Source organism: Balearica regulorum, chromosome Z, assembly GCF_011004875.1.
Source record: "Balearica regulorum gibbericeps isolate bBalReg1 chromosome Z, bBalReg1.pri, whole genome shotgun sequence".
NCBI lineage: Eukaryota > Metazoa > Chordata > Aves > Gruiformes > Gruidae > Balearica > Balearica regulorum.
This window is the reverse complement of record NC_046220.1, coordinates 70,699,479-70,719,511: the sequence shown is the minus strand read 5'-3', so window position 1 is coordinate 70,719,511 and position 20,033 is coordinate 70,699,479. Positions and strand designations below refer to the sequence as shown.

At 42.1% G+C, this 20,033-nt stretch overlaps 1 protein-coding gene across 1 annotated transcript; it reads right to left on the bottom strand.

Annotated features, from left to right (window-relative positions):
* Positions 1-4,892: 4,892 nt before the first annotated feature.
* Positions 4,893-19,283, bottom strand: CCL28 (C-C motif chemokine ligand 28). The gene is made up of 3 exons (XM_075740542.1): positions 19,197-19,283; positions 7,278-7,404; positions 4,893-6,468 (listed from the first exon to the last, which is right to left on the bottom strand). Exons 1-3 carry the CDS (start codon positions 19,258-19,260, stop codon positions 6,312-6,314), a joined length of 348 nt encoding a protein of 115 aa, XP_075596657.1. The 5' UTR covers positions 19,261-19,283; the 3' UTR covers positions 4,893-6,311.
* Between the last annotated feature and the right edge of the window lie 750 nt (positions 19,284-20,033).

Here is a 20,033-nt window from a genome sequence, read left to right as displayed (position 1 = left end):
CAGGCAGAAATAATGCAAAAGAAAGAGGAAAACTGACATTGAAAGTGTTAACTCCTGTCATGTTTGTTCAATGTGTTTTGAACTTGTTCTGCTGTCGTCATGTAAAATCACGGATTGGTCATATAACTGTGGTGCAAGGATTGAGATATGCTATTGAGAAATTGAGAGGAGTTTTGTTTGCACGTGCTACCCTGCAGTCTTCTGATAAGCTTATGCCAGTCTGTGTACAAGCCAGTTCCATGTGTAATTCTCAAAAAACACATTGACAAAATGCAAACTCAATAGGCCATGGCATAGTTACATCAGGTAGACACACTGCTATCTTCTGTGCCTACGGACCAAACAGACTTCTTGTTAGAAAAGTTGAACTTTGCTCTGGCAACCTAAAACTTCAATTCCCCCTTCTTTTTCCATCCTACCAAAAAAAAAAACCCCAAACCAAAACCACCCCCAAAAACCCCTGAAACAAAAAAACAACAAAGAAACACACACACTCCCCCCAAAAAACCCTAAACCAAAACCAGAACTGTGTCCTTCCTCTAGACTTCAAAATGGGTTCCTAATGCTACCCTTTCATTATATGTTTTGGTGGCAAAATGTTTGCTGACATCGGGGTACTTGGACTGTTCTGGCTTTAGAGAAGAACAGATGCTCAGGAGGAGATGAAACAGTCCACCTTGTTGAATTTGTGGGAGCTCACGTTAGGGCCGTGAGTGTACCTTGAGACCTTGCAGCCCCTTCCCCGCTCCCTGGGCACTTAGCTGCCTGTGCACGAGGCTGGCTCTGGTGCAGCGCGCTCGTGTAGCCTGGGATGGGGCTGCAGTGAAAAGAGCTGTGTGATGAGGAGCCTCCTCGGTGGCCTCTTCCCTTCACTTGGGAGCTGCGATCGAACTTGGGTCCTTGCCTGAGCGGCATCGGGGGTGTGCCTGTGCCTGGCTATGTTCATTGCTGATCCTGACCCACTGACTTGACCTCCCAGCTTCACCTCTGACCTGCTCATCACTACAGACTGATCCAAAAATCTGGTCTCTTGGCTGACCCTCCTTGCTGTCACTGGCCCTGCTCTGCTTTTTTGTTTGGGCACTGTGAAAGCGTGCCATTGTCGGCAAGGTTGCTGCCCTGCCTGCCTGCCTTGTTGTCAGATTCAGCTCCTGACGTACCCGCCCTTGCAGAGCAGCCTGCCGTTGCTGCTCCCTGGCAGCTTACATCTGCTCGCCTGTAAGCCTGCACTTACATGGTGGTGGGGTTTTTTTCTGATAAATGTCATATTTGCTTTCAAAATGGTAAAGGCAGAACTGGTTTTTTGCCTTTTTTTTTTTTTTAGTGTAGATTCAACAATAAATGCAGGTGTAAGCAGCAATCTTCTTATCTTTATTAAATCTTCACAGATCTGATAAAAAAATGTGCCAAAATGACATAAGATTAGCTTGGGAAGGTGATCTATATTACTGCTTTCTTTTCCGTGGTCCATGGTAGAAGATGAAAAATGACGTCTCGTAGTCTTTGACATCATTAACTTTTTGTGTTGTAGAATAGTATGACATAGACATGCATGAAATCATTGCTGTGGATTTAAAATAATTATTTGCAAAAAAAACCAAACAACCCACCAAATTAACCACCTATAGCAAATAAAACTATTACCATGTTCTTCTATTGTGCCAGTACCGAAGCATGTTTAAAGATTACACCCTGCAGATGATGAAGAAAAGCTAAAAGGTAAAATGTGACAGGCAGTTGCTGGATTTTCAGAATTTTAAAACTGAGGTTAAGGACACAATGCAGTCCCAGTTTTTTAATAATTACCTGAAGTTAAATTCAAAGACCAGGAATCTAATCTACGCTGCTAAAAGCCATGTATTTGTCTCCTCAGGATGTTTCTGGATCCAGGTGCTAATGTAAATTTACATCAAGTCCAGACATCTTCCTCTTGCAGACTAGTTTGATGACTAATTCTTTATAGCCTAAGATATACTATTTTTTCTTATTAATCAGTACAATTTATTTTATAATTGTTGTCAATAGCATTATCCTTTTTATTCAGCTTTATGAGGCTCCTATCTGCTTTTCCTATCACTGAATGTATTGCAAGGGAATACTTACCAAAAAATTACTATTATTTATTCATAAGAAAGGATCTGCCTATACTGCTATTGCAATAGACTACAATTACTTTATATGAAGTTCCCAGAAAGATTGAGGTAATAACATTAAAGTTGTTGGTGAATCTTGTTCCAGACCTCTTACATAATTAATTATAGTCCTGTAACCAAATTATGCTCCAGACATGTGACTGCCGCTATTTGCAGCCCAGCTTGCAAGAATGCAGATAATTCTCCTTTTGGAAAAGGCTCTAGAGCTGAACCAATCTGTCCAGTGAGATTTTCAGTCGAGACTGTATTTGGTAATTTGGACTAGTGTACCAAAACGAATGCTGCACCTCGGTAACCTTAGAACTGGAAACCTGAGAAAGAAGCAGTTCATTTAATAAAGGTGGTATTACCAAAGAAACTCAGCATAACTCAGAATAACCTTGGAGCAGAAACATGTTCAGATGCTGCTACTGAGAGGACAAACACACTTGCTCTTTCTCTGTTAAAATCCAGTGTGTTTTGATAGGAGTTTGAATTTGAGTCTCTCACCATTTTTCAACTGTGTGAAAGTGGATGGGATCTCCTAATCCAGTACTGTTTTGAAAGAAAAATGTCTCCTGTCGAATGACTCACCTTTACTTCTAGTTTTAAGCCTGTGTATCAAATTTAGGGCACTGGTTTTGTCTCAAGAGATCCAACAGGTTTTTTGCTTCTGTTTAGTAATGCTTAAGCAATTCTATCTGTGACACTTTTTTCTAAAGCCTCCTAAAGAGATAGAGACTGTCATATTGGGTTTAATTAATAACTCTTAAAATAAATGAAACAGATGATAAAGCTGTTTCTTAAAACCATTTAAGAGTATATATTTATTGGAATTTTCATGAATATTATTTACAGGCTTAATTTGCATTTAATTCAATGGGAGTTACACTCCTAAGTCACTAAAATGCTCAGTGGGGTTTTCAGATGCAGCCAACTACATCTTTAGGCACCTAAACCCATTGAAAAGAGAGCTTTGGCCAGCATTTTCAGGGAATACAAAATCCTGTGCTTTAACAATCTCTTTCACAAAACAAGATGTTGAGATGACTTTACTGAAAAATGTATTGATTTTATTTTGTTGCCAAGTACAAAATAGCAAAGGTCAAAAGTAATGCTCAGGTACAGAGTATGAGGTCACCTAAGTGAAGCTTTGGAAATGGGATCGTTTTTCTTTTCCATATTTGTGTGTCAGGGTTCAGGGATAAATGAAACTGAGCTGTGGACAGTAGATCTTTCAAATGCTGTTTTGATACTTCGTATACCAATATCAGGGAAGAAAGTTTTTTAGATTGAATGACTAGTAGAAGTTTTTTCTAATTCAATTCCTGAAAGAATGCACAGGAACCCAAACTTGGAACAAAGTTGGCAGCTGGGAGAGGACTTCTGTCATCTCATAATCTCTCAGTTTGATCTACTGAATCCAGGAGAACCTGATATGAGATAATACACATTCTGAAGAACTGCGAGATGTAAACAGAACTATCAAAGACTGTCTTTTAAAGTAGGTCCAGTAAATGCAAATATTTCAATAGTATTTGAGTTGCAGATCTGGTTGGGTCTTAAGTATCTTCAAATATTTGTGACATTGTAAGAATTCTAATTATTAAAAGTTATAAAAATGCATTTAGATTACAATTTGCTGCTTTTATACAGTATGCATAAGAGGAGGAACTGCAGGAGTGTTATAATTACAAATACAAAGCAGTAATTGTTGAACAGATAAGAATTTAAGTTTTGGGGGGCAGGAAAGCTGACAGTACAAAAAAAGGTCACCACTAGGAGCCGATACTGCTTTCCAAACTGTAGAGAGGACCGTGGCTGTGCTGCATTCTTTCAGCTGGTGGAGGACAGGTCTGCCAGCCAGGACTGTATGGAGCTCCTCAGCAGCCCGTGCCTAAACCAACAGGGACTTCCCTTCCCTTGCCATAACAGACTGAGTATCCAGGAGTTCCCACTCTTGACAGCAGCACTGCTGTGGTCTTATCTAGAACCACAGTTTCACTTTTTCTATCCGTACTGTCAGCTTGACTTTGCTCCCTTCTTTCTGCAATCTCCCAAACTTTCCTGACTTGCCTTTACCAAGCAGCAATATTTAATGATTCTGTAACTGAAACAGCCAGATGGTTCACAGGGACTTCAGACATGCCTGCGTCAGCCTGCAAAGTTAGTTGCATAGCTCTAATCCTGTGCAACGCTAAATATCTCTGATAGAACATGGATAGAAATTAGGGTACACTCCATACTTTAGACTGCTGGTTGCATTGATGGAAAAGCTATGAGGAGCTGAGATGCCATCATAAACCCACCTAGAAATCTGTGATTCAGAGGGAAGCGTGAAGGTAAAGTCTGGAATCCAGAGCAGAACATGAGGAAGAAAGTAAGTTGAACTGCCAGAAACAGTAAGGTGCTGATACTGTAGTGTAATATATTTCCGCAATTTAGTGTTCTTAGTGCTCTGCTGACCTGGGCCCAGGAGACTTGGACTCTGTCTAATACCTATTCACTACATCCGTGTGCTGTCCAGGCAGTGCAGCATCAGAGTGCAGATGAAATGGTGGAAAACGTGTGCCATTTCAGCTTGCATCAGCCAGGGTCGCATCCTCTGCTTCCCCTGCTAGCCGAACATGGTGTTCGGGAGGAAGAGCTTCAGAGTCAGGGCAATCCCTGCATGTCATTTCAGCAGGCAGAGGATGGAGCTGTACCAATGTACATGGTGTACATAATATTTCCTAGAAACTGGAAGAAGAGTTAGATGAATTGCCTGATCCCTGTTAGGAGGCTGTTGGCTCATTGAGAAGATAATTATGTTTCTTGTTTTCTCTTACCTGTTTTGGAAGGAGTCAGTTTCTTTCATCAGATATGCATCTGTGGGAGTATGCCACTTGTTCTCTAGTGACCTTGCTACAGATGTTCATCTTTATTTTATTTAGGGAAATTATCAGCAGCTGCTTCTGTCTACTGTCATCTGCCCTGGTTTCTTCCATGTTTGCAGTATGTAGTTGGGCAAAACAATTACAAAACAAATACAAGAGACAACTCTGAGGAGCTAATTTAGGTCAAATGCAGTGAATGAAAACAAACAGTAATTAGTAGGGAAAGAGATGGAAGAACAGAATTATGCTGCTATATTAAGTATTTTGGGCTCACTAGGTAGTTATTTTAAGTATGCATTCTATGGCACTGACTCTTTCAGACCTCTCTTTTTCTTCATTTGCTGCTTTCCACATACGCGTCTGAGGAAGAGTGCCTTTGACTTTTGTACTATTTGTGGAAATAGTACATTAGTTTGCAGTTTCCAAGGAAGGAGGGAGGGAATTGGAGACTGTGCTACATGAGAGAAGGCAGTGCTGCGCAGCGGGAGGGAGGCTATGGAGTGGGTAGCCAGACTGGCATCGTTAGTCTTCAAAGAAAGGCCTTGATGGACATGTGCAATCCTCAATGCTGATTATGAGAAATTCAGCAAAGAGGGTAGGAACGACCCAGTTGAAGGATTTGCATAGGCAATTGAATGAACAAAAGCAATAGAGATTATTTTTATTGCATAGGTTTGACTGCCACACTTTGAGCCCCATGAACAGGCTCAGTTATTATCACTGAAATGATATTTCAGTGATAATAACAGCTGCGAGTGGAGATTGTTTGGTATAGGTAAAAAATACATGGTTTTGGCCAACTTAAACTGAACTAGTATCTTGAAAGGTGTCTGTAAAATTATGTAAGAAGAAAAAAAAAAGGATTAATCACTGGAAAAATAGAAACAAAACAGGCAACAGCACAAAGATGATTGCAGACAAGGAAGAATAAGGATGAAGAATGGGACTGGAAAGGTGGAGCAATAAGAAGGAACTGCATTCTGGCATGTTAAAATAGAAATCACAGGGGAGGTAGCCATGAAAGCAGGGTTGGAGAGAGGAGGATTTAAGTCCACCAGTAGAACTAGGAGGTATAGCAAGCACTTCCTATGAGCCAGTCAGGAATACCTTGTCGTTTGGCTGGTAATCTGACCAGCATCGTTCTTGAGTGCAGGTGATGTTTTCTGTCACTGCTTTCTCTAGCATGCAGATATTTGAAAAGTCATTTTAGTGCTACAATTGTCCATCGTTGATGAAGTCTGTTGTCTTTGTTCACAGTGCTGTATGCCACAGGTGTCTTCATCATGGGGCTTGCTTCACCATGTTACTGTTTCTTTTCTTTCTTTCTAATAGTTTTCATTTTTCTCTGCTTTCTACCATGAAATTTTTTTCTGGGAATCTTGTGCTTATTCTTCTTCATCCATTTTTTAACTTTTCTAATCCGTGGGCTCACACAGAACTTTCTGCCTTCTATGTAGAGACTGCCAGAGCAAAAATTGGTTGTCAGTTTCAAAGAAAAAATGTAAACCCCCCAACTTTATAAAGGGATCACCCTTGTCATTCACCTATGAAGACCACTAAATTAGAATTGGTTGATCTTGAATTACATTTTATACTATGTCTATTCTCTTTTGTCTGGTTTCGGATATGTAAAAGTTAGGATCTAAGGTTTACATGATTACACTTGTCTTCCAAAATCTGAAAAAAGCTTTACTACTTCAGTTGATCTGAAAAGAATCACAGTGCAAAACAGTATATTTCTATGGTCAATAAATAAGTAGACGACTTTATTGTTATTGTTGTCACAATCGTCATGCAAATGTCTAGAAATAAAAAATGTCCAGGATTTATTTGAAATTTATCAATTTAACCCAAACAGTGTGATATTGTACCAGCCAAAAAAAAAAAAAACCCGAAAGAAAAGAAAAGAAATAGTTTATGTACAAAAGTAAAGCTGATTTAATGAGCTCAGGCAAGATTTGTAGAGGACAAATAGTTGGAAAAAAACAGAGAAGTCTTAAGGTGCATGAGTCGTTCTTCAGTTCTGAATATAAAGTGTCAAAGTTAGTGCAGGCTGAATAAATATCAATATTATTACTGGAAATGAAATTTAGTTTTAGCAGTCAGAAGTTTAAATAGCATAAGGAAGGACAGTTCTTAAATCACACACAATCTTGTTGTTCATTGAATTTGTGTTAGCATTCTAAGATTCTACTTGTTTAAATGGTGTCTAATAGGTTTTAACTTAACAGTACCCCTTTCAGAGTGAAGGACCCAAAACTTCTCTTACATAACAGCTTCTAGGTGACACAGGCCAGCCGCTTTCTGGATATCAAACCTCTCTACTCTTTGGAGAATTCTTCCTGGAATTTCGTCTGAAATTTCCGTGCAACAGTTAAAGGCCCCAGGGAACAAAGCTAAAAGAGTAATAACAATGTTAGAAACAAGGGAGATATGAAGGGGACAAGTCATAGCTTGTCTTCACAGAATCACAGAATGGTTGAGGTTGGAAGGAACTTCTGGAGGTCATCTGGTCCAATCCCCCTGCTCAGGCAGGGCCACCTGGAGTTACTTGTCCAGGACCATGTCCAGACACCTTCTGAATATCTCCAACGATGGAGACTCTACAACATGTTTGGACAACCTGCTCCAGTGTTTGACCACCCTCACAGCAAAAAACAGTGTTTTCCTGTGTTCAGATTGAATTTCATGTGTTTTAATTTGTGCCTGTTGCTTCCTGTCCTGTCAGTGGGCACTACTGTGTAGAGTCTGGGTCCCTCTTCGTTCATTCCCATCAGCTATGGGAATGATGGTTAGAACACCTTGATGAGAACTCCCTTGAGCCTTCGTTTCTCCAGGCTGAACAGTCTCAGCTCTCTCAGCCTTTCCTCATTTGCAAGATGCTCCAGTCCTTTCATCACCTTTGTGGCCCTTCGCTGGACTCTCTCCAGTTACTCCATGTCTCTCTTGCACTGGGGAGCCCAGAACTGGACCCAGCACTCCAGATGTGGCCTCACTGTGCTGAGTAGAGGGGAAGGATCACGTCCATTGACCCTGTGACTGGTACTCCCTGCTCTGAACCCCTGGTAATGTGGTTAGCGTAACTAACACCATTTTATAAGGCAAGCAGCCATTCTCTGTGACCGAGTCATGTATTTGTTCTCTTTCCCTCATTATTAGGCCCTGAAGGTGTGAACCAAGTAGACAAACCAAACAGATTTCTTCTTCCCTTCCCTACCAGCCCCCAGCATATACTGTTGCCTGGCATTACTCCTCCCCAAATGCAGGACTTTCAGTTTCCTCTTGAACTTCCTGAGATTCCTCTCTGCCCATTTCTACAGCCTGGTGAGGTGTATCTGTAAGGCAGCAAAACCATGTAGTGCATCAGCCACCGCTCCCAGTTTTTTATTATCTGCAAACTTGTTGAGGGCACATTCTGTCCCATCATCCAGGTCATTAATGAAGATGTTCAGCAGCATTGGCCCCCATGTTGATCCATGGGGTACACCACTGGTAATCTGCTTCCAATTGGACTTTGCGCCACTGATCACAACCCTCTGGACCTGATTGTTCTGCAAGTTTTCAGTCCACCTCACTATTCATTCATCTAACCTGTGCTTTGTCAGCTTGTCTATGATAACATTATGGGAGGCAGTATCAAAGGCTTTACTGAAGTCAAGGTAAACAACATCCACTGCTCTCCTCCTGACCAACAAGCTAGTCATCTCGTTGTAGAAAACTATCAGGTTATTCAAGCATGATTGCCCCTTCATAAATCCATACTGACTACTCCTGATCACTGTCTTGCCCTTCAGACCTTTGGAAATGCTTTCCAGGAGGATTTTCTCCATTGCCTTCCTAGGGGATTGAGGTGAGGTTGGCCAGCCTATAGCCCTCTGGATCTTCCTTCTTGCCCTTCTTGAAAATAGGAGTGATATTCATTCTCCTCCAGTCTCAAGGAACCTCTCCTAGTCGCCATGACTGTTCAAAGATAATTGACAGTGACCTCACAGTGATGTCAGCCAGTCTCCTCAGCACTGGTGGGTGGTGCATCCCATCTGTCCCTGTGGCCTTATGTAGGTTCAGTTTTTTCAGCTGCTCCTAATTTGGTCCTCCATGGGATTCTTCCAAGCAGGTCTCTGAAGAGATTGTATATCTGCTCTCCTGAAATCCAGAGCCATGATCTTGCTTTTTTTCCCTACTCCCCTCTCCTAGTATCCTGAACTCCACCATCTTACAGACACTGCAGCCAATGCTGCCTCTGACTTTCATGTCCCTGACCAGTTCTTCCTTGTTTGCAAGTATCTGGTCCTGCTGAGTGCTTTTCTTTGCTGGTTCCTTGATTACTTGTGCCGGAAAGTGTCATCAGTACACTTGAGAAATCTTGTAGATTGCTTGAGCACTGCTGTATTGTCCTTCCAGCAGATACAAGGTGGTTAAAGTCCCCCATGAGGACCAGGGCCTGTGAACATAAGGCTTATTCCAGGTGTTTGAAGAAGGCCTCATCTACTTCTTCCTGGTCAGGAGGCCTATAGCGGACACCCAGTAAAATTTCACCCGTGTTGGTCTGTCCGCTAATCCTGACCCATAAGCTCTCAGTTGGCTTATCGTCCATCCCCAGGCAGAGCTCCATGCATTCCTGCCGCTCTCTTGCATAAAGGACAACTCCCTCTCCTCGTTTTCCATCCTGTCCTTCCTAAAAGGCCATATCACTCCATTGCAGCTCACCAGGCATGTGAGCCATCCCACCATGTCTCCATGATCCCAGTGAGGTCCTAGCTCTGTACCTGCAGACAGACTTATGAGTCCTCCTGTTTGCTGCCCATGCTGCATGCAGTAGTGGAAGGGCATTTCAGAGAGATGTTAAGGGTTAGTGTTCTTTGCTGCTTATGGGAAGAGATACCATCCTCTCAGCTTCTCCCTCAAGACAGATGGGTGTTTTTGTTGTTTAAAGAACAGTTTGCTCAATCTCCTTGTGCACACATATGTAAAGGCTTGTTACTGTAAAATAAAAATAATTAAAAAAAAGATTTAAGTGTTTTATTTGTGGAGAAGATCACCAACATTAATGACACAGGAAGTGTCAGGAGTATAATTTAAAAGCTCTGCCTTGTGAGGTTGAATCAGGCCTATTATCTTTTGTCTTTGAAATTATTAATGCTGTTGCTGGGTTTTGTGTTTTCTTTTGCCCCAAGGGCTCCCATGGCTGAACGTGCCTCCACTAGGGAATGATCTCCTGCAGAATTTTTCCTGCTCGCTAATACCATCTTGAAAATAAAAAGTCACTGAACTTTAAAAAGGAGATCATAACTCAGTATTTTTTTGAATCTAACATTTTGATGTTTGATTTTCTTCTGCTCTAGCACAGAAATAGATCTTCTAAAATGAATTCCCTCTATCAGCTCAAGGACAAGCAATGCTCTGTGGCTCAGGGATTTATCTAGGATGTGAGGGTCTCATGATAAAACCCATGCTTCAAGGCCAGCACAGCAAGGACCCCTGTGTCCCTATCCATGAATCTGGGTGAAGTGGGGAGATAGTCATCTTCTATTTGTTTTGATTATTTTTTTTCCTACCCTGCAAATCATGCTGTTCCTTAAGTAATCATTGAGCCTTGGAGTGCCAGAGTTATAGAGCAAGAAAAAAAAGGAGCAGGAGAATCAATTTCAGTTCCTGTAAGCAGGAGATGAGAAGTCTGTTTAAAAATTTTCCTGTAAGCAAGACGACTGTGTGCTGTGTTCCTTACAAGAGTGCTCACTGAGCACCAGAATAACAGTTGCTGACAAAGCTGTAGCAGTGAGCTCAAGTAGCTAGCAATGTAGCAGGAGCCCCTGAAGACCAGTCAAACCGTCCACTGCGGCTTGCCAGGGGGCTTTCAAACCATTGGGATTGATGACAGAGCCCTGGGATTTCACAGTTGGAAAGGAGAGTGAAAGAAAGCAGCTGGAAAGTTGTCTCCTCAGCAGCCCGGAGAGGAGGACTGTAAATAATCATATGGTGCAGAAGGATTAATTAAGTGTTGAAATTTACCTGTGTTATTTCCCTGTTGTCTTTTGCTTTTCTGTCTTCGACAGCATACTGCTTGTGAAGCCAATTAACTGATGTTTGCAAATGGGAATTCAGCTCACTGAGCACCACTAAGTTTATTTTTTTCTGAGGGCTCAAGACAGCATTGGTGACACTAAAGTATGAACTTCTGTTGTCACCAGTCAGCTCCTGGCATAAGGATTATGTGGGATAAAAACTCAAGGAAGGTAATCACACCTTGAACTCTATCTGAGGTTGCCCGCTGTGCTTTTTGGAGAGGTCTAGTCCTGTGCTTCTTTGGGGTCTACTTGGCAAGGCCAACACTGCCAACCTCCCGTGGAATGGCTGGATATTACAGACGGTCTTAGGACGAGCCAGCTGTCTCCCTGAACTCTTCCTCACCTGGTTTCTCTGTGCCTGGCTACCATCTCTTGCCCTCATCCCACTATATGTACTCAGAAACATCACTTGCTTTGATCCTTACATCTGAACTATCTGAAACAACTTTATAGTGCAATATAGTGCACTATATAGCACTATGTTAGTCATGTGTACACTTTATAACTGAAAATTAAGAAATTAATATTGATGTACTTTTATAGCTTTATAAAGAAAAATATACACAAACTCAAATAAGGAAAATAAAGCAAAATTCTTGATGCATCCAGGTGGGCTTATGAGTGTCTCACTGGCCACTTGTGACAGACCGCCCTTTTACAAGGAACTTAGCCAACAGGAATTGCATTTTTAGAAACTTGTTTATAATTATACCTTTAGATACCACTTATATAACTAGAGTAGCAATTTTTAGAGTGAATTCAATTACATGATGCTCAGTCAATCTTTGAATTGGAGTGTTAATCCACTGACATCTAATTCATGCAGATATACAAAAAGCTGTGCCTCTCAACATGAGAACATGCAACAGACTGCATGTGAATACAGAATACATCAACAGAAAGCAGATTGATATTTTGAATAAAATGTGAATAAGGTGGTGCTTATGTTCTTGCTAAAGAGGCTGTCCTGGTTTTCAGCTGGGATAGATTTATTTTTCACAAGAAGCTGGGAGGGGACACAGCCAGGACAGCTGACCCAAACTAACCAAAGGGATATTCCATACCATATGATGTCATGCTCAGCATATAAGGGGAGGGGAGGGGGCTGGCTGGGGAGGAGGAGTTGCTGCGCAGGAGCAGGCTGGGTCTCGGGTTCTGGGCATTGACCAAATTGCATTGTGTATCACCCTCGTTGTATATTCTGTTATAAGTACTGTTGTGGTTATTTCCCTCTCCCTTTGCTGTCACAGTAAACTGCCCTTATCCCAACCGACAAAGTTTTGCCTTTGTCTTCCCACTCTCCTCCCAATCCTGCCGTGGGAGGGGTGAGCGAGCGGCCGCGTGGTGCTCAGCTGCTGGTTGGGGCTGAAGCACAACAGTCCTGTTTGGCACCCACCGTGGGGCACGAAGGGTTGAGGTAATGACAGATCTGACAGGAGTGTGTTAAAACAAAGTTGTGATAACTATAATGTTATTTAAACAGTCACTGGTCACAATGATGCTTTGTTTGGTCACATGGCTGTGGTATGTAAACCTGTACTTGCTGTATGTATTCCCTGTGATGCTGTTTATCACCTCTGGGAGAGGAGTCAGGATTCACATTTTGCTGTACTGTGCAATATCAACTTATGTTATGATAACATCACTGGCCATGAGCCTAAGCTGGTATTTGTATGTGGCATTGCTCTCATGTCTGTGCCTTGGACAGCATCTCTCAGAATTGATTAATAATCACACCCAATCCATGGGGAAGATGGAGGGGATATGTTCTCTTGCTCTTTCACTTTCCCTTTTCCCTCAGGTTGGTTACAACAGCTTCTGAGAATTTTTGATATCTTTTGAATATTCAAGCCAGCATGCTCTTATTTCTATGTCTCCTGAATGTGTTCCACGTATTGTTTAGGGTTACAAAAAATTGTTTTAAGACTAGCACCCAGAAATCTGCCCCGAGGCTGGATAGTAATGGGTGGCATGGCATGTGGGAGAGTAGAGGCATGACATAGATGGTATAGAATAAGGGGTGGATAATATCCTGGGTTTTGGCTAGGGTAGAGTTAATTTTTACAGGAGAGTGGGAGGGGACACAGCCAGGAGGGGACACCGCTGACCCAAACTAGCCAAAGTTGTATGATATTCTATACCATGACGTCATGCTCAGTATATAATGGGGGGCTGGCTGGGGAGGAGGGGTTGCTGCTCAGGACAGGCTCAGCATTGGGTTCTGGGCAGTGACATTGTGTATCACCTGTTTTGTATATTCCATTATAAGTACTGTTGTGGTTACTTCCCTCTCCCTTTGCCGTCCCAGTAAACTGTCCTTATCCCAGCCCATGAGGTTTTGCCTTTGTCTTCCAATTCTCCTCCCCATCGCATCGAGGTGGGGGGAAGACGTGAGCAAGTGCTCAGCTACCGGCTGGAGCTGAACCATAACAGAGGCAAAAGTATTTGTTATGGAGATTAAGAGCCTGCTAGTCACTTTTTATTGAGGCGTGTGCCTGAGGAGGCTATAATGCTTTCACAGCTTTGTATGGGTGTTTGCCTTGAGGAATTATGATTTGTATTGGGTTTTTTGGATGAAAAAGAAGCTGTCACCTTAAAATAATTTTTTTAGTTGTTGTTCTGTGCATGAAAGTACAGCTATGACATGGAAAAAAAGAAATTAATTATCTTTGAATCACAGATGATTACATGGCATCAGAGTCTTTTCATCAGACAACATGAAAGTGTCGTCAGCAAGCTTGTGTTGACAGAGGCACTTGTGAGAACTGGTACCTTTTTACATGGGAATCAGTTTTAAAAGTGATTTTTTTTCTCCTGAGTGTGAAGAACAATCAGGGCAGCGAGCCAAGGAATTCCCGTATTTCCACAGAGCCCCAGGAGAGGGGTGCTGCTCTCCTGGAGCACTGAGCTATCCCGTAGTTTTGTTGCCCAGTCCATTATTACTGTAACTGTGCTCTAATCCCGCAAGTGGGAAGGAACCCGGAGATAATAAGCAAAGCCAATGATTTCAGCCCAGCCCCATACCATAATTTTTTTGTGGTTTCAGCAATTAGATCAGGCTAATTAGTAATCGTTGGTCTAAGCAGTGGTTAAAAGGAAAGAACTGTGGTTTTCTGTAAGGATGTTGGCATGGCCTTTTGTGTGCCATTTATCAGTCAAAGAGATTATTTCAGTGCTGCCCATTTCATTCATCTCTATGGCTCAATGGCACAATCAGAAATCTACAGCTGCTTACCCAAAAATTATTTAGCCCTGTTGTCTGACACTAAGCCTCTTTAACCAGAAAGCTAAAGGAGCTGCTGAAGGGACTGACAAGCTTAGCGGTGGATCTTGAGGCAGGTCAACTCAGGGATTCCTCTGTCATTATTTCAGCAGGTTGCATTATCTGTTTTGGTATTTCTTTCCAGGCAATTCCCTGTTGCTTTTTAAAGGTTTTATTTCATATTTTTGTTTGCCATCTAAATACTTCAATCTTGCAGAAAAGTCCACTGGAGCAAGTTAAGCACTCTTGCAGAGGGCAAGCAAGATATTAACTTGAAAAATACCTTCACTCACCCCACCTTCTCTCTCAAGAATGCCTAAAACGGACCTCCTTTTCAGATGTATGTGGCTTGCGGAATGCAATAGTGCTGATCTTTTCATTATACTGGATTTATTTAACATGCTATGTACAGCTTTTCCAATTTCAAAAGAAGTGGAGAGGAAAGAAAGCTTTGCCTTTCTAGTGAGAATAAATTGTTTAGCATATTTGAAAAAAAATCCACTTGATTTTTCTTTAAAAAAAAAAAGAAAAAGAAAATCCCTGAAATGCTGAATTATTTTGCAACAGCGCTTGTTGTTCAAGGAATGTAGCACAAGAACTTAATTTAAATTTCCCACAGTGGGTTACTTGGAACCCTGTCAAATCTTGGTGGCACAGTAGGCAGTCACTTTCTTAGGGCTGAAAGGATCAAAAGCAGCCGGCAACTAGAGGTTGCTGTTTTCACCTGCATTCAGCTAGACCTGTTAGAAGCACTTCTCTCCTTCTTCAGTTTCCAGCTGTTATTCTTAGATTAGCCTACCCATTTAGGGAACCTGATGAAGAGCCCTCCCACTGCATACAGTGGGAGCAGCCCATGGCTCTTCTGCTGTTCTCTGGCAGCAGTTTTTAGGAGGTAAGACTGGGTTAATGCCTCAATGTGGGTAGGGCAGGCCACTGACAAGGAGAAACAACAGTCATTGGTTCAGCCAGGCTCTTCTGCAGAAAATTTAACAGGGCAGGGCAGGTCTTTGCCTCATGAAAAGGGACTAGATGGAGAAAAAAGAGATGAAGCCACATGGAAATAGATGGTGAGTGATGGAGCCATTGTGTTCCCTACCCCTGTGCTTGCTCCTAACTATGCTTGGTTTCATTTTGGCCTCTTTTGACTAAACATGATAGGAAAAGTTGGGCTTTAGGTGAAAACAGTGGGAAAGACATTTTTGATCCCCGTCTCCATTTCTCTCTGCTCCAGACCCAAGCCAGCTGCCTCAAGCAGGCCTTGTGCAGCTCTTTTCCTGATAGGTTCCAGTCCAGCAGGTAGTGTTTTGACCAGCCCTTTGGTGGTCTCTCCTGAAACCTGCTGGCAGCACAGAGGAGCCTCTCCGTACTGATGGCAGAGCCCTTAGTTGACCTTCGTGAACTGGATGTGACCTATGGACCACTTGAGTGAAAGGCCATGCCGTAGACATTCTTCTGTGTAACCAAACAAACCCAGAAAGAGTTCTTGCGCTTACATAAACTAGGGAAGCCCAGCAAAGATGCATATAGTTATTAAGCAGAATGGGATCCCTCAACATGCTGTGTGGTCTGAGGGACAGCTTCTTTTGCGTGGTGAGATCCGTAAACCTGAGGCACTTTCTGTATCTATGCTGAAATGTGAGACCTGCTGCTAATGTGCCTCAAGTTCATCATGAACTGATGCAGCTCTGCACCGATTGCACAACTTTGGCACACCTGAGGCTATTAGCAACAGGCATTAGTGTTTCCTAATGCAGTTCTTTTGTGGTTATAAAGTAGGCTTTGTATATCTGAAAAAAAATTTGCATTGATTAATCGGATTAATGTCTTGCTCAGTCAGAACATGATATGTACTGAAAAGCTCTGGTCTCAATACAGCCATTTCCATAGACAAGTTTCAGCTCTTAATCTGGTGGTGTTGGCTTAGAATCCAGGCTCTGTCCTTGGAAGGAAATTTACTGTCACCTACACTTTATATTAACTGCTCTGGCAGCATATAGTACTTACTTGCTCATGAAGTTGCCAGAAAATGTTCCTCTCATCTAAAACAAACTTGAGGCTATTTTAAGAGTTCAGAACCTCAAAGCAGGTATTTTCAGCTTAGCCTAAAGCAAGTCAATAACTATCTCGTTATGCAGAAGGCTCTGATCCTGGTTGGCAGGCGAACAAAGCAGGATGCTAGAATCCTTGGCAAATGAAGCATAGCTGTACTCCATAAAAACAAGGAGGTTGCTCAGTAGCTGGAGATGAGAGGGGAACTCAAATGCTGAAAAACGCTCTAATGCATTGTACAATGTTGACCACATGGTAATACACACAGCTAAAATATAATTCTGAGAAAGAGATAAACAAATGATAGAAAGAATTCTAAGCTATACCTGCTGAAGTGGTGGAAATAACCATAAATAAAGTATAAATAAAAAATATCTAAATCTATAAATCATACTATACAACTTTGGGGCCAAGAATAAATACAAATGAAATTATGCAGTCATGCTTTTTCTGCATTTCTGAAATGGTGCAGTGATGCCTCCTATGAGGACTGTTGTTAATATGGGCATTTTCAAGGCTGGAAGGCTGACTGGACATGGACAGATGTGTATGTCATATAGGTCATGATTTTCAAATAGGCCTTTGTTCATCAAATCACCATCAGTTGCAAGCTGTCTGCCCCCACACAACATCCTTGATGCTATGCTCTGAACTACAGAACATCAAGGAAATGCAGGCTGAAAATCGGCAAAACAGCGTGTAATATTGATGTGGTCAAACAAACTATGAGTATCCAGTGCCTTTTCACAAGGTGATATTTCTGCTATTCCTAGCAAAAACAAACTACATAATGGCTTGCCCATTAAGATGCAAAAAGAAGCTGGCATGTGAACCTACATCTGGGGTTTTTTCTATAAAGCAACACAATTTGATAAGAGGGAGCCCATCTCCCACACTGCACAGATCACCCTCACTCTGACCACACCAGCATTAGTGGAGTAAATTGACCAGGATAACTCCAGCTAACTCCTTTGGGAAGACCCAGACAGTCTTATTTAGTTGTTATTTCTACCCTGTAGCATTCAACACTTGTTTTGGATGCTCTTACTGTATAGGAATTACCAAATTTCTCTCTTCATGTCTTCAAGATGAAATACATGTAGGAGCTTCTGGAAGAGAACTTTTGTCTTCTCAAATTGAAATTCAAATCAACCACCTTTGAAATGAGTTCCCTTGTCCAACCTGCTGCATATCCTGTCGTGCAGTGCTGCCCACTTCACTGCTGGTGTGACAGCATCTGGCACCCTGTAAATCCCTGGCACTGAGATGGGATGATGGAATATTACCTGGGTTTGGGGTTTTTTTAAGTAAAATTGCAAAAACTTCTTTTGAATTATATTATGGAGAAAAAAAGTCCCCATCACACTCTACAAAATAATCTTAATTTCATTTTCTGGCACTGCCTGGCAGGGCCACATTCTTGCCTGCGCTGGGCATAATTTTGGCCACCAGATGGCTTTCCTGTCAACAACCACCCATTCACATCCACAACCAAAGGAAGTTTGCAAGTTTGCATGTACCAGCCCAAATCTTACTTGTATATCTGTACTGTCACCCTGAAATACATGGGTGCATAATGGCCAGGCTAAGAAGCCTAACCCTAGTTAGGGTTAACCCTAAATCTAATTCAGATCAGGGTAGGGTGTGCCTGTTCCCAGATAGCCACATTCAGTTCTGCCCATTTTTATTGTGGGTTCTGCTGTTTGAATATTGTTGCTAAGGACAGAGCATGTTTGCATGAGGAAAGTTAGGGGGGGGGAAAGGTATTTCCCCTGTTCCAGGTGGTTCAGTATAAAAGAAGGTGTTCTAAGAGGACCTTTACTTTGACCTGTGCCTGTAGCTGCCAGGTCCTATTGTGCAAGACCTTGCTGACTGGCCAGATCATAAATCTAATAGAAGAATACTTGCAGAACCTTCCCACACCAGCAGGTGCAGTGGCCATTTTAACAGGATAAAATTTTAAGGCAGATTTTGTCCACGTATTGACTAAATCCTCAAGGAACTCCACAATTCTTACTCCTACTGAAGCCAGTGGAGCTTGAGAAAAGAACATCTCAAAGGCTGAAAGAGTTTGAGTTATCTTCTCTGTGAACACAGCTCATTTTACTGTAGAATATTACAAAGAAAAACTAAGAATTCAAGCACAGCACTGGCTAATCTGTTTTGAATTTTTTTTAATTTTGATGGAAATGCAAGAAGACAAATGCAAGTGTTATTAAATCTCCCGAATCCTTGAGACACACTGCACCGAGCGCGGAGCAAAGCTGCATGCAAAACTGCTTTTCTGCTGAGAGAAATCAGTTACGTGAAGTTTGTCATAATTTTTTTTTAAAAAATCTTTACCATCCAGGGCAATTTAAAGAAAAAAAGACCAAGTGATTTTCTTGAGAAGCTTGGAAAGGTGGAAATCACAGCTGAACTAGAGAGATCCCTTTAAACAAACAGTTCTTGATAATGTTTGCTATGACAAATAACCCACTTGGCTTTTCCTTGCTTAATCCATTCTACAGAATCATAAAGTCCCCACATCTGTTCTGGAAACATCAAGGAAATGCCCAGGTGAAGCCCTCACTCCACTGAAACAAATGCCAATTGTTCCATGCAGTTTAAGACAGCCAGGTTTCGCTTTTTAAATCTTACCATGCTACAGCGCAGACCTTTAAGCTATCATCTGTGGTCCTGTACAGAGAGAGCTGCAAAGGCTCAAGCAGACACAATTCCATGTAGACAACCTTCGGGTCTTTTTTTTTTTCTTTTCTTTTCCTTTTAGGAGATTAAAGTATAGAAATAGATAAAGTACAATTTTACTTACTCTCAGACGTCTGACTAACCACGACTGCTAGAATAGCCAGAACAGTGACCAAGTTCACATCCATTCCTCCCAGGAGCTGCGGGAGCACAGCCACAGAGCAGGTGGAGCTGCAGGAACTAACGCCTGACCCTACCTCCCAGCTGCTGGGATAAACGTGACTCAAAGCCCCACCCTGAGCGGCAGCTCGACGTTGGCTCCGTCCCGTGTGGCACTGTGGACTTCAGCAGGATTCCTCTTCTCACCTGTAGACGTGCGGTGAAGTGTTTTGCCAGATGGGAAAATAGGCTTTTTTTCACATAGTACCCCAAGGCTGTATGGCCTTCAGCCTGGATCCTCCCAGCCCTCCTCACTGAAGAGTCTCTTCAGTAATAGAAATGCCGAGGGTAGAGATACTTCAGAAACAAATATTTGCGGGATTAAGGCAGAAGAAAAAACACCCTCTGCTATTAGATATCATCTCTGTGAAAGCTAAACATGCAACATCATGGGCTAGACCTGCTGTAGTATAAACAGGTACAACCCCAAGAAGACCCTAGCCTTCCATTTGACCTATGATTTTTCAGCCTGGAAAGAGCCTGAGCAAGGGCCATATTATTTTGCACATCTTACTCCCTTTTTGTCCACTGGTAATGCAGCAACTGTGGTGTTCATGAAAGAGACTCTGCAATGTTTTTGGTGAAAGACAGCTGGAGACAAACTGCAGCTGGTGTATATCCCTCCATTTTTTTTCCTGATTCTTGTTACTGCAGCCCATTTCAAGAGTTTCCTGTGATATCAGAGGAACACTCAATCTGAACAAACATATAGCTTTCAGTGGGGAAAAAAAAAAAAAAAGAT

What these genes read in the sequence shown, in the direction of transcription:
- CCL28 (XM_075740542.1), bottom strand. Translation starts at nt 19,260, where the DNA reads ATGGATGTGAACTTGGTCACTGTTCTGGCTATTCTAGCAGTCGTGGTT. An exon ending in GGTTAGTCAGACGTCTGAGA is followed by an intron (nt 7,405 to 19,196) that starts GTAAGTAAAATT and finishes TTACTCTTTTAG; the next exon opens with CTTTGTTCCCTGGGGCCTTT. An exon ending in TGTCACCTAGAAGCTGTTAT is followed by an intron (nt 6,469 to 7,277) that starts GTAAGAGAAGTT and finishes TTGCTCTGGCAG; the next exon opens with TCTCTACATAGAAGGCAGAA.